The 15,107-nt window shown below is 41.0% G+C and overlaps 1 protein-coding gene across 1 annotated transcript; it reads right to left on the minus strand.

Annotated features, from left to right (window-relative positions):
• Positions 1-517: 517 nt before the first annotated feature.
• Positions 518-11,229, minus strand: LOC131581595 (phospholipid scramblase family member 5-like). The gene is made up of 7 exons (XM_058844062.1): positions 11,217-11,229; positions 8,523-8,674; positions 4,471-4,513; positions 3,386-3,606; positions 2,286-2,447; positions 1,484-1,645; positions 518-556 (listed from the first exon to the last, which is right to left on the minus strand). The coding sequence occupies exons 1-7, from the start codon at positions 11,227-11,229 to the stop codon at positions 518-520; spliced, it is 792 nt and encodes a 263-aa protein (XP_058700045.1).
• Between the last annotated feature and the right edge of the window lie 3,878 nt (positions 11,230-15,107).

The raw sequence follows: 15,107 nt of genomic DNA on the forward strand, positions 1-15,107 counted from the left end.
ATTAAATAACAAATCAGAAAATTACTTCTAAAATTATAAAAGAAGCAAAACCCCCCAGAACACACCCTCATGTGGTTAGTAACTGGTACCAGCACTTGCAAAACATCAAAGGCTTCTCTAAACATAGACTTTCATCAGTGATGCTGCAAGCCTTCATCTAATCTTTCATGATTTCCCATGCAGGAACATCAAAAGAGAAAGAAGAGAATAGCACTGTTCCAAAGAAACAGTGCTCTGTGTGAAAAGTATGTGTTTAGCTACAACAAATATAAAATGTAAGTGAGAAATTATTATTTACATGAGACATATTTTAATAAACATCATCATTAGCTCCCTGTCTTTTCCTATAAGGAACAAAGATTTTTGCAGTTCGAAATCATGTCCAAAGCTCAAGTGATTTCTGGAAGAAAATGAAAAAGAATTAGAAATGTATAAGCCTTCAAAGCAAGAAGATCAATTTATGTTCATTTTTACCTACTGAAAGATGTTCTGCATATTTCATTGTTTCTGTCATCTTTTATAATCCATCCAAAGAGTTTTCAAAGAACATTAAATCCTACAAACAAACAAACTATGAATTAGATATGGAAGGTACAAAAAATGCAACAATTACTATTAAAAGTGTTACTTGTAGGCTTTTGTTACATAAAGTAATTATATAAATTCAATATAAATTATATAAAGTCAATCACTTTTTATCACTGTCACTGAGAAACAGAAATTTTGGAGGGGACAATCCAAAAATCTTAACTGTCATTTCTATCCTACTAAAAGCAACATTTCTGAATTGTTGTTGGAATTTTAAAGCAAACACTTTTCAGTGAATAATTTAAATAGTATTATAATTTTGGGTTATAGTCTCAGATGTAAGTATCCAGATGATTTTGAAACCATTTAATATTAACACAATTATGTTGGCAAAAGAACTACACAGGAAATATCAATTTCTAATTCTAGAAAACATGCATCAGAACTTCATCTTCATCCCTAGCACTGAGTATTCTCCTTCTCATAAAATTCTTATGGTTATCTTCACAAGAGAATTTTTGTAGGCATTGTCATATGACCTGAAGGTCTTACAATACTCAACAGAGTAATTGAATTGGTTTTAAATTGCCATTAGAAACAACATAACTTTTTTGTTGTTGTTGTTGTTCATACACTTGTTCAAAAGCAATAAGGGGTTTGGGGAAGTTTGGTAGGTTTAGCATCTATGTAGAGATTTGATTCTGCCATACAAAATATTGAACTGCATGTGTAATACTATTTAAACAGTTTAATGGGCAAAAAAAATAACATTTAAAAAAAAAAGCAAAAAGAAAACAGACATAAAAATTAGAAGGTTTTAGTTAATTTCTCTTTTAGGTGTTTGGTTTGGTTTTCCGATGCACTTGCACTTTTGTACTTCTCAGCCAACAGCAAGGGCCCCTTTGGCCCTGGTCTGACATCTCTATGGGTCTGCCCCTCCACCTTGCACACTTACAATGAGGAAACAAGCACCAATCATTACTGCCTTGATCCTCACGTCAAGATCTACAGGGACCTGGATCCCAAAGTTGGCAGTGTTGGTGAAGACATTGTTGACAAATCCAGACCAGTACTTGGAAATTTTGCCAATCGTTGTCATCTCATTGAGAGCTTTTACCTGCACAAAGAAAAAACAGGAGCAGACATAAATGTAAACAAATCAAGTGCACACTGATGACATCTCCACAGAATTAATGACTGTGTCCTGACACGCAGAGTATGCTACAGTTGTCAGGTTCTCCTTTTATTCTTATTGCTGCAATGTCCTATTAGTGTCAAATTTCCCTTTATGAGTGGCACGTAAGAAAGGGTCTCAAGTTTGGAAACATCAGCATCTTTAGAGCTGACGAAAAGTGGGAGAAAACAATCTTGAAAGTTTATGCCAGTTTCTCCTTTCTTTCACAGAGTTTTGAGGTTTTTTCCTCTCTCATGTTTTTTATATTCTGCTAGCCCCACTGCTGTGGGCCACTGTCCCATCAGGGGACAGGGATGTTCTCAATTATGCAGCCATCTGCATGTTACTCACTGTATACTGATATTTCAGACAATACCCACTGGAGTCTTCTGATTTGGCTAATGAGTTGATAAGTTGATAAACCCCAAAATTCCTTTGTGATTCTTAACTAAGGCAAAGCAATTTGTTTACATCAGAAAACTCTGTTCGGGTTTCTTCAAGTATCTCCCATTCTCTCTCTCATCTGAGAAATTTATTCAAAGCAGTAAAACTTTTAAATCATTAACACTTGTATGAAACATACCTCAAAGTCAACATCATCAAAACAGCCACAGGTTGCATATGGACCAATTATTTTTAGCACATCTTCTTTACTTTGATTCTGTATAGTAAACTTTGGCAGAAAAGGGTCCCAGTTCTGTACAACGTACCCAGCTATTGTACCTGGTGGGGACTGAACTTCTAACTAGAAAACAAAAGAAAACAACAACCAAAAATGTTTTTAGCTGATTTTATATTAATATATTTTTCTGTGATAGCGTGTTGTTTATTTAATGACAAAATATTTATCTACTGAATGTAGTAAAATATCATTCTACCAAACATGAAACTGGATATTGCAGAACTGTCTAATGGTGGTGTTAAATATAGTGGAAAATATGAAGCTAAAAATCTGCACCAGACGCCAAGATCTTACATACAATGAAAGACTTTATAAAAGCTGTAAACTGGGGAAAAAAATGTTACTGTATTCAGTGAGTATCCTACAAGCTTTTTTTAAGCAGATGTACTAGCAAACAACTTTTTGTTTAAAAATCCTCACAAGGATAAGTGCTGTGAAGGTAAGTGGATGAGCTAACCTGTAAAACATTTTTGTAACACAAGAAAGATGTCTGAATAAAGGAGACTCAAAAAATATGGAGGAAAGATCTGATGCTTTATGGGATCGACATTTTTCACTCCAAGCAACTTGTGTCCATGTTCTGCAATTTCCAGATATATCTGCCTGAAGAGGCAGATCTGTGGAGCGAAGGCTCAGCCTCCTCTGAGAGCAGCTTCCAAGTCACACCCACAGACCGCAGTGGCCTCCACAGAGCTTCACCCTCCTGGAGTACAGTGGGTGATCTCTGCCTGTGCAGGGCAGCAGTATTTTGGAGTGTCACTTGACTGGAGAGACATCATCAGACACCAAAGCTTCATGTGGGATGTCAGCAAAGCCAGGTCCCACGGAAGGGAGGAGGCACACAGGGAACAGAACTCATTCATCAATAGTTGTGTCTACGGAAAGGCCTCCCCATGGTTCCTGGGCTGAAAGGGGCCTGTGAATTCCTGAATTCCTCCCTGGCACCCTCGAGGAGCTGCACAGCAAGATGCTGGGACAGAGGGCATTTGGGGTTCCCTCACCTCCTGCAGGAAGCAGGGGAAGCAGCAGCTGTTGCACCTCAAGGGTCTGATGACTCGGATCACCTCCCTGCCCGCGTTATCCGAAATTCTGATGGTGAAAGACCTGATGGGCGAGCACAGCTTGCGGTCAAAGCAGCCATTCTCTTCCACTGCAAAGTAAACTCTTTGTCCCAAGTGGTTTTTTATCTCGTATTTGCTGGAGGTCTCTGTGCCAAGTATGGCTAATAAAGCAAAAGAAGTAGAATATTAACTTATATGTTTGTTATTACCTTAGTATAATGTTAGTATATATATATGAGCATTTATTCTAAAAGTCTATGAGACAGGTTGTTTAAAAAATCATTTTCAAGTAGCAACACAAAGAAAATATATGCATAGGTGGAAATAATCGTGCCAGGTCTGTATTTGAAGGAATTACTCCAGACTTTGATTTGTTGTACATTAAAGTACAACATAATGTACACATATCACAAAAGAGAATTCAGATCCTGAGTTTTGGTTTGGGCTTTTTCTAGCTTTATCATCTGTGAAAAGTAATACCCTGAGACTGGCCCACTTCAGTGACAAAGCTTCTACCCAGCAGGTCATTCAAGAATCAGGCCAAAACCATTTTGAATGGGAGAAATATATTTTTACAGTGTTTTACTGGCAGAACTTAATACTTGCTCAGTATTTTGAAATTCTGAGAAACTAAGTAATTAGTAAATCTTTTGCTTCATTTCATGTTTTATGACCTTCCTTTCTCTATTTGCTTTGTTTCTCATAGTATGTTAGTTATTGTTAAAGGCAAGAAATTTTTTCCACAGATTGGAAGGATGGTTAAACTTTAATAATCCTGAGAGGGAGGTGTCTGAGAGAGAGAATTTAGGGCTGTTGTAGATTACTCACCCCTCAGTGGTTTGCTGCAGAGCAGACAGACAATAAAGTGAGCCTTCTCCACACTATCACTGTATAAGAGCCTGGCACAAGGGCAGCAGGAGCATTCACAGTGACTTCAGTGAACTGGGGGCAAGGCTTGGATGCCTTCGGGAGACACCCAAAGAGTGTACCAGCACTGTTAAAGGGTGACAAGGATTGCACCATACCTTCCAGAAGCTCCACTTGCTGATGAATAATTATCTGGTCCAGCTGTTTTAAAAGAATAAACAAGATGGTGGGTCTTGGATAGGTCTGGGGCTGCCACTGGTCACATGTCTATTTTTACTGCTCATCTCCCTGAAACAAAGATTTCTTTCCTTCCAGAGATGCACAGACTGAGTGCCTGAAGGATATCTCAAGTCACACTTTGGAATACTGTCTGAAATTATGGCTGAGGAATGTGGCATTAGGCGCTGTGGCCAGGTAATTCACCCACACGTCTAAAGAAAAATAATCTTCACTGGGGGAATGAGGAAAGCAACAGCAGCAGAAAGCTGTGTGTGAGAAGCAGAATGCTCTCCTTGCTCCTGTTTCTCCTCTTTGGCAGAGAGGAAGCTCCTCATGCCAAATCCAAGGTTGGTGCTGGGCACCATGGCAGTGCAGGAGTGAATGAGCCTGGGCTCAAGCTCAAAATGTGGCCACATCCCAAAGGACCTTGCTGGAGCAGCATAGCAGGGCAGTCAGGGGATGCCAACAATGCACAAGCTTTAATGCTCTAATCTCAGGAACTCGAGTCCTGCACCCTAAGTCTGGCAAATGGCCATGCCAGAGAAGTAGAATGAGCAAAACAACAGTGAAACACTCAGCTGGCTGAAAATGTCTTCCCCCAGGAGCTGGTTAGAAATGCAGGAGAAAAACTGCCTTGCATGATACCCAGCTTTTCTGTGCTTATCATCCCTCCAACATTATTCTTTCTTGGAGAACAGTTGTTAGCATTATAAAACCAGCAAGACTTAATTTCAGTCTACCTTTCAGTTTTATGTGACTTTTTATGCCTGTTTTATGTGACAGTTTTAGGCTTTACCAATCTCTTTTCCATAAATTCCTGATGGGGAAACTCTTGTCACAGGGTTTTGCCATTACTCACAGCTGCAGACACAAAGCACACGGCGACCTTCTGAGACCAGCCTCTCACAGCTCTCCAATGCCTGGATATTTTAAAATTGATAAATCTTGCCTGATAAATTTTCAAACTGTTGCAGCCATTTGTCACTTGTAGTCAGCTCCTGCTACTAGCTCAGGCTGCAAAGCAAAGCTGGTAAAAAGAGGAACTTCTTTATCTCTTTGATTAATCTCTGAAATGTGCATGCCAGTAATTGAAATAATAAAAAATATTTAGACGTAAAGACATTCTCCCAAGAACCTTTGCTGTTTGTTGTTTGGGTCTCATGAGAGAGCTCTTGGAGCTCATGGGAAGGGCTCTGCTGATGGGAAGGGAATAAACAAGTTAAATATGGTAGAGCTATTTTAATATTTTAGTATTTATTTTAATATGGATTTCTTTGCCCCGTGTAGAATTTACAGGGAAAAGAAAATTAATAAGCCTGACTTGTTAAAAGTTGACTTTGCGTTATTTTGATTGGTTTACTCTGCACAATGCATATAAACAATATTGAGACAACACAGCAGTACCCCTTGTTATTCTTGTTCTGCCTTTCAGTGTTTTCTGCAGAGCAGTTATTCTGATGCATTTTTTTGGGAACACTTGTGGACTGAGGGAATTCCTCACTTGCATTTGAAAGTACCTAAAGCCCTTTGGCTTAACAAGGGTCTGATCCCCTTGAGCTCAGATACGTTAAAATTCCTTATACACAGCTAATTCTCAGTATTCACTTCTGTGGGCATCAAATTTACACCTGATCAGTCTAACCGAGTCTAAATGAAGAAGCTTTCTGCAAAAGTAGTTAACCTCTAGTGGTGGCACTACAGGCAGCTGAAGTACTCAGAAAATTCTTCTCCAAAGTTTCACCCATCTATTCCTGCTGTGGAAAAGGTTCATTTGATTTTTGTTATGGACACTGAACTACTCTTTGAGCTATGGCTGTGAACTGGAAGACAAAAATGAAATTTAGATAAGTTTTTTGTAGGAAGTTATTTAAAGAGTGATAGTCATAGAAAGTTGCTGTGTTTGCTGAGGCAGAAGCTCAGAAGATTTTTGCCCTTCTCTGGTGCACCTCAAACAGCTGACTGGAATAGTTCCTTCACCTGAACTCACTCTGGGTGTGCATCTGCAGAGTGAAATGTTGCTGGCTGGCCTTTACCTACAGGGCACACATTTCCCTTCCCCCTCACCTAATCCTTGGGCTTCTATTTAGAATAAGATTGTAAGGATCTCTCTGAGACTGGCTAAATTTAGATCCTTGTACCAGAGTCAAACATGTCATGGTCTTATAGAGAAATACATTCAGCTTTCTCAAATCTATCCAGCTATTTTGCCCACTCCTGCTGGAGAATGTAATTTCTATTTGTTAATCTCTATTTATTCACAACCACTCTCTATATAATCTTTCTTCCAGTAATGTAATTCTATAAATTAAATGTTTCTTTCCTACAATTTACTCTCTTAGGCACTCAGTATGGTTGCCTCTCTGATAGTGTTGTTTTTAGTCTATAGATAAAAGAGATGGAGTCTCGTTTTAAAGGAAGTTCTCTATTCCCCATGCACTTCCAGTAGCACCTCTTATGTGCCTGTTTCAGTTTGGAACTACCTTTCCCCAATGCACTCAGCACTAGAATGACACACAGTCTTCTAGAAATCTTCCCAGTGGCATAAATAACTCCAAGTTCTGCCAGAAACATCTTCATTCAAATTTTTAATTACATGAAAATCTCTTAGTCCATGAGGATAAATCCCAAGGGATTACCCTAGCAGCTGTGAATCCCACATGCATTCTGCAGGCAGCCCTCTCCCACTGGTGGAACCTCATTATGCTCCCAGCTATCCTGAATGAGCCCCTTTCCTTCACCACACAGCCAGCATGGCTTCAGCATCACACGCTGAAACGTTCTGCAGCGCACGGAAACTCGAGCCATGGTACATGCCAACAATCAGCACGGCACACATGCTTCCCACTTTTCAGAGTGGCAAGAGAAAATTGAGAATAATTAGCAAGGGCTGCAGCACAGACCAAGAAGAAGCATGAATGAGGTCCTCAGCTCCAGTTGTAGCTCTGAGAGTGACCTGATCTTTTGTCTTAATGTCAGATGCAAAGGTTCTATAAAATGGAGTGATAGTATTTGCTTGTCTACATTGTCTGGGTAAATCTGAGGTGTAATTCATGTTCATACAGGAGCCTGAATATGTAACCTGCCAAGTACTTACTATCACAATCACTTTTAGACTAAAAATGTAGCAAAAGCAAATGCTTGTGTAATTGACAACACGTATCATTTTGTGCTCAGGCATCTTGAAATGAAAGTCATCACTCCACATGAAAGACTGTTTCTGAAGAGTCTTCCCATTTCATTAGCTTAGCTCCAAATATAAAATACATACATATACATATAAATGTATATAATACATATGTTGAGTGAAGTAAACATTTCCCAGCATCACCAAAATGCAAACACAGTAGAGATGTATCAGAATCGTGATCTGACTACGCTGGGGCCTGATTCTGTCCCTGCCCATACCAGGCAGGCCGTGTGACACTTTACTCAGCATGTAAGAGTGGCACATTCCAGCCACATGCAAAATGTAATCCTCAGTCAGTGTCAAAGCAACAGCAGGGAGTGACTCTCCTGGTACAAAGTTCAGGAAAAGGTGAAACTTCTGGAGCAGAGCTGCAGACCATCAGTGCTCTGAGCTCCAGGAGCTGAGAGGTTTCACAGAGAAAAGGGACAGCCACATGCTTAGGAGTATGATGGAGAAGATTTAAGCATTCATTTTTCTTCCCCACCTATGACCTACTTCTCTGCCTCCGTTTTCAAGCATTTTCCTCTCTCAGGCATTAGCACTTCCCCAAACAGAGTTAATGCAAGTTTGTAGCCACTCAGACTTATGCTCATCTAATTTCTATAAAATGACTGGCAGAAATGAAGAAAAATCTTCTTTCTCCTACATCCCTTATTTCATAGTAATATCAAACAACAAAAAAGCCTCTCCATCTCAACCTATCCCTCCACCAAGGAGAAAAAAACAAACAACCTCATCCTCCAGGGTATCAAAGCAATATAAAAGGAAAACATAACGATTCTAACATTCAGAAAGATTCAGGACCTGGTTCAGGTACTCCAGACCAGGTGGCAAATTATGAGAGTGTGATGTTTGCTTCCAGAGACTTGTTGCTTCAACAGGCGTATTCTGCTGAGGATTGTCAGAAGAACCAGGGAGGTAATCCTTAAAGATTGGGTTGGTTTGTCCCTGAGATTCTGCAGAAAGAAAGAAAGAAAAAAAAGCCAGAAACACCAGGACCAAGGAGCAGCTAGCTTCTTGGATCAAAGCTGGAACAATAACGTCACTCTGCATGTGTCTGTATTAGTGCTTTAGGTCAGGAGTGAGAACCCAAAAGGAATCTCCTGATTGTCCCACACATCATGCCCTCTGATTATAAAGCTACCTTAGAATATCCAAAGAGGAATCATTGTATATGAAGTTAAATCAGGAGATGTGGTCTTGGAGGGCACTTAATCTGCTCTGACAGCTGATGAACACAGAGCCTGTGTGGCAAGGCTGGAGCTGGCCTGGACTCACACACAGGGTGGCCAGAAGCCACTCAGCACAGGTTGCCCAGCCCTGCTCCCCCTGAGCTGCCCTGTGTGCCCTGAGCTGCTGAGAGCTGGCTCCCAGCAAGATGATTTCCAGCATCCTGAAGGAACCCATAATTTCTCTTAATTAAAGATAACCTTTCCAGGGATCTCAGATTCCCCAAGCTGGATATTACAACCCTGATATCAAAGTCTACACAGCCTCTTATAGTGTATTATTCATTATTATCTTAATGAATAGATCAGATATCATTATGCTGTGTTTTCTGATTTTCTATCCTAAAGCCCTTTAGGGCACAGTGATGGTGACTTTGACCAGGGCTGTGAAGGTAATGAGAGTATTTACTGCCACAGACATCTGTACACCCACACTCCTGCACAGGCACCATCTCCCACAGCACAGTGACCACCTAAACCACTGGATTTCAAAAAAACTCCTGCTAGTTTTTCCAGGTTCATTATTCCTCAGCCTGCAGCAACACTGGTTCTGCAGGAACCAGGAGAAGCAAACTGAAGCTCTCCCTATATTAATGGCAAATCCTTGTATTGAACTGAGCCCCTGTGATCTGGCAGGAAAGCAGTCCCCAAACTGATCATTTTTATCTCATGTGTGACAATACTTAGACACAATGTGGTTTGAGGTCCAGAAGGAATTTTGGGTCTAAGTCTCTGAATTTCTCTTGTGCTGATGTGGGTTTAAATGAGATCCTTTAGTATTATTTGAACTCATTGTAAAAGATTCATCATTCAATCATATTTTGATCTTAATTTGTCTTTGCAGCCACTGCTTTCTTTCAAAGTCTGAGGCCACAGGAAGAAGTAACCCCTTTGAATTTGTTGCTGGCTTTAAAAATGTATAACTGGGTAATAAATATTTTATATGCTCTTCTGCATCATTTTACCTCACAGGATTCTGTTACTGCCGTAACTCTTGTTGTTACATGAAATGCCATGAAGTAGCCCAGTGTTAGCGTTATTCTTGAATAATAAAGAGAAAAAACGACAACAAATTGCAGTTCTACCTGTCAAATTTTAAGCTATACAAAAATCAAACAGTAAATACATTAAATATTAATGACAATTTGAGCTAGTCTGACACTGTCTATTTTAGTGTATGGTTCCCATTTCATTACTGGTATGGAAAACCTTAAAGTTACTGTATGATACGGTGAGTATTCTGTACAAACATAATTTGTAGTGTTGCATGTTCCTAAAAGAGGTGTATTGTCAAGTTTCTTCATACAAAAAACCATATTCCACACCATTACTATTAACTGTTTCTCCTAACTGATATACATCAAAAATGTGCAAAACCAGATTTCTCTTATATGGCTAAAGCTAAACAAGATTTATAAAAAAAACCCTATATTACAAGAGTATAACAATGCTGTAAAACCTGCATGCTCTTGTGTACCTTTTAGTGCTCTAATGCAGAATCTCTTGAGTGTTTTGAGGGCAAGAAAGGGGGATAAGCATTTGGCAAACCTAGACAGAAATTGCTGAAACTCCCTGGGCCAACACGTGCCCCTGCACATGCCAACAGAATGATCTCCATGGAGTTGCACTCATGTTACGGGAATAAGAGATTTGCATCCTTCTGCTTAGTTTAAGCATTTGAAAACCTGGAGAAAATTAATTGAGAAGGCTGGTTAGATCAGATGCTGTGTGTTTACCTATTGCCCTGAGTATTCAACTGACTACAGCTAAAGTCAGTACATGACACAGACACACACAGATGAGAGTAATCTGATTACATTCAGTTATTCTTCAGTTATTACTCTTTGTATGGGATTATCAGGATTCTGGCCAGTTTTGAATGTGAAAAGCATTTGCTGATGTAGTATTTTCAAAGTGAAATAGGGAAGAGGTGTGCAGTAGTGGTACCCTTGGCTCAGTACCCATCCTTCCCAGGAATTCTATACTGACAGGTTTAAACACAAAGACACAAACACTAAATTTTCCGAATGAATGCAGAGGCTAACATTTTATAACCTATTTTATTCAAATAACATCATAGTATAGATTTTAGTCTCCTTAGGAGCCTCTTGGATGCTGAAAAATTAAAGGAAGACGAAACAACTGTGCTTTGACTGATGTGGTTTTAGCCTGAGACACTCATTTCATCAGACTGCTGATTGCTGGAAACGCACAAGACTGTAGTTTTCTGTAAACACGATCTAAAAATACAGACTACAGATGCACTTACCTTGAGAGGCCATGAAGCTTCCTGAGTTACTTCTTCAAAGGGAGCCGGGTTAAAAGAAAAGGCTTCTCTTGTTGCAGCAAATAAAAAAAAGGCGCACAGCATGCACAAAACTTCAGAAGGTGTCTGTCTCCTCGGCAGCAGCTCGCAGCGCTCGGGCGGAGCGGTGCGGTGCTGGCGGAGCGGGGCGCTGCGCTGGCTCGGCCGGGAGGCTGCGGGAGCGGCAACAGCGACCCGTGCGACGCCTGGGCACCCTCGGAAAGGGGGAAAAGAGTTCAGCCAGCGCAGAGAGACAAAGCTGCAGCGTACCCACTGGCTAAATGAACATATTAGACCTAAAACCCTGCTTTATAATGCCTATGTTTACTCTGAGAATACCAAGATTTTGTGGTTTTAGTTCAGTGTTTGTGTTTCCACTTCTTCAGGCTATCCAATAAAGACAGAGGAGCTAATGAAGTTGCGGATGACCCATCCCTAGAAGTGCATCAAGCCAGGATGGATAGAGCTCTGAGCCCCCTGGTCTAGGGAAAGGCATGCCTGTCCAAGTCAGGGGGTTTGGAACTAGATCATCTTTAAGGTCCCTTCCAACCCAGGCCATTTTATGATTCTGTGATTTCCCCACAGCTGACCCCAGTCAACATTTTCCATGCAGGAAAAGGTGCCTTGGATTTCTCACTGTATTCCATCCATGTAACAACAGCCAGAGGATGTTCTCCAAGGGATGTCATGCCCCCAGTACCAGAAAATCATCCTGTACATTCCCCCACCACCATGCCCCCAACGCTCACACCTACACAGGATTCTGCTGATCCCTGTGAGGTGTTTGAACTGGATTTGGAGAACTGAAACAGTCTGGCCGTGCTTTGCCTTGGACAAGCACTGTCCAAAATCATGACATATATAATTACCCCCATTGTACTGGGAGGAAAAGATGAGGAGAAGAAAGAAGAGGAACCTTGACTTACCGGCTCATATTCCTGCCTTGAATGCCCAAATTGTTGTGGAAATCATCAGGCAGATGTGATCTGCAGGCAGCTGTGATGCATGGCTGCAAGAACGGCACAGCCTATGCACAGAGCCTGGCAGAGCAGAGGGAGGTGCTGGGGAACATTTTCTATCCTCTTTGCTACTGCAAGTTCCACTGGTTTGGATCTGTCTGAGATACGGTTGAACAGATTAAATTCCAGAGTTTACAGCTCAGGAAGATGCTGAAGAGGATTCTCTAGAGGAAGAATACAGAAAACCCATCCCAAAAAATCCCCAAATTATATGGAAGCTGATTTTTATAGACCACAGTAGCAAATGCAAGAGCCTCAGGTCTACTTATGGATTTGGCTATGTGAAATTTCCCAGGAGTTTGTCATTGCCTGCTTGAGAAGTCCCTGGGTGTGGTGACAAGCAAAGGCCAGCCCAGGAGCCAACCTGTGCTCAACCTGGAAACAACCAGAGAAGTGACAGAGACAAAAATTTTGGTGACTGAAAAATGGGTACTAAACAAATCCTTTTGGTTTAGGAGGAAGTTTGACATAACTGGAAATAAAATTTAAGAATGACCAAAAGTTTTTGCTTCCTTTCTACCAATCAAGTCTCTTTCTACCTGTCAGAGTCTCAGCACTAAAATCGAGTTCACTGCCTTCCTCTGCATGAATATGCTGGGAATCTGAAACACATTCACATCTATTAAAAAAAAAAAAAAGGAAAAAAGAAAAAATAATTTGAGTCTATATACATATATTCCTGCTACCTCTAAAATATTCTTGCTCCATCCCATGCTGTAAAGCTGATAAAAATTGATGGGCAAATCCTTAGAAGGCACAAATTAGCATGGATCCATCAAAATCAATGAGCCTATCCAGATCAGGGCAAGCAGTGCTTGGCTGGAGGATTTTATACATCTAAGACCTTCCTTTTTTCTTTAAAGAAAAACTGCATCTTTTCTATAACTACCACTTCCACAAAGGCCCAGAGATCCATCCCCGCTGAGCTGATGTACAAGCACCACTGCAGTTAATGGTGATTACATAAATTACTGCAGCCTGTAGGAAACGTATCCATTGACCAAGACATCCTTGTCCTCAGCACAGAAACAGAACATGGATTTTCCTCCAGAAACCATGTAGTAATAGTCAACCAGTTGGATGAAGAGAGCTCAGCATAAGTGCCATTTCTCTGAAGCTTAATCACTCTTCTATTTTCTATAGGCACCACAGCAGGAGTATGGCAATGGTTACACAAAAAAACACCTTCACAAGAGAAAAACTGGAGACAGTAACAAATTTTGAAGTACTAGGAAAGGCTGTTTGATTTCTCATCCTGCTCCCTGCTGTTCAGAAAACCTCTCTGTGAACCTGGTGTGAGGTATTTGTCCTTGTACTCAGAAGGAGAAGATGGCACTCCCCTTTCCCCACTGTACCACAATCAACTCCTCCAGGTAAGAAGAAACTGCTTTTCTCCTTGTCCCCACAGTCTCCACAAGTTCAGGCAAGAGAGCTCAGCCCCTCCCCACCTGCCCTTCCTGAGCTCCAGGCATCCAGGAATGCCCTGTGCCATCCAGCAGCAGGCTAAGAGCAGCACACAGGCATCAGGAAATGCACCTGAGCATCACCAGGCAGAGCCAGAGCTTCCCTGCTGCTGAGAGGGGTCATCACCAATCACCGTTTGCATTCTAAATTTCATTTCCTTGAAATATCAGTTGTGACCAGCATTAAAATTCATTGTTATTGCTATTTTTTAATAGGAAATATTATGGCCCTCTTTCTTCCTTTTCTTGTCTTCCCTTTAGCACAGGGAGAAATGCTGAGCGTGATCATAACCATCAGACTGTGACCCTGTGCAATTACAAGCCCCAAGTTACATTATTTCACCCAGCATTGCTTTCTGCACTAGAGAAATAAAAACCCAAACAATTTCTTAAATCAGCCTGCATCTAGTAGGGTTCTCACCTTGACCTTTTGTTTGTGAGGCGTCTTGCTTCAGCTGGTGGCTCCAGGAGCTCCTCCCCTGCAAGCAGGTCTGCAGTCAGGCTGGAATTCCGCAGGCAGGTCCCGGTGCCGGCAGCGCCAGGAGCGCGCTCGCTGCGGAGCTGCCTGCTGGCACTGCCAGGGAGCTGCTGCACAAGGTGTCTGTCCTGCACCAATTAACAGAAAAACCTTTAAAATAACAGCTCTCCAGCAACCTGATCTTTATTTTGCGTTTAACTCCACCGGGAGAAATGGGATCAAAATAGCAGCCTTAAAGTGATTGTGGAAGGAAGGAAACCTTTTAAGTGTTTGTGTTTAGAGACGGCACATGGTACAGAATACGTGTCAGAAGTTTTAATGCTACCCCTAGCAAGTATTGATGTGGATCAAAAACTAAATATAGATGTCAGCAAAATACAACAATCCACTGGAAATTCATAAAGCAGCTTCTACACCAAACCTTGACACAGGAAAAAAAAAGGCTTTGGCATGGGCTTTGTCTGTTTGGAGGGGTTTAGGAAAGCAGGTGTGTTTGGTTTTTGGTTTTGTCAGGTTTTTGGTTTTTTTTTTGGAAGTAGATTTCTGTTGCACTGAGTTTTTAGGTTTTTTTTTAATAATCTCTAAAATCTTGTTCTTATGAAAATACAGCCTTCCAGGGGCTATGGGCACTGTCACTAAGCTCATGTATGTCCTGGTTTCCTACCAGCTCTGAAACAGCTGCACAAAGCAATTAGTCCAGAAAACTGAATTCATCCCCAGACCCAAATGTTTCAATTTTAATCACATTAAGCAGGTTTTAGAATAAAAGTAGAGGAAGTGTGGCCATCAAGAGACTGATTTATGTAATCAGACCATGTGATTTAAGCAAAAAATAAGGCCAGAAAGGAGCAGCATAAAAGACCTGAATATGTCTTGCATCAAAACCTGCACCAAA

Source organism: Poecile atricapillus, chromosome 8 (assembly GCF_030490865.1).
Source record: "Poecile atricapillus isolate bPoeAtr1 chromosome 8, bPoeAtr1.hap1, whole genome shotgun sequence".
Lineage (NCBI taxonomy): Eukaryota > Metazoa > Chordata > Aves > Passeriformes > Paridae > Poecile > Poecile atricapillus.

Excerpts from the sequence above, each read along its gene's own strand:
- LOC131581595 (XM_058844062.1), bottom strand. Across the intron at positions 4,514-8,522 it reads GTCTGGAGTACCTGAACCAG|CTGGACCAGATAATTATTCA; the intron begins GTCCTGAATCTT and ends CTTTTAAAACAG. Across the intron at positions 2,448-3,385 it reads TCCCCTGCTTCCTGCAGGAG|TTAGAAGTTCAGTCCCCACC; the intron begins GTGAGGGAACCC and ends TTTGTTTTCTAG.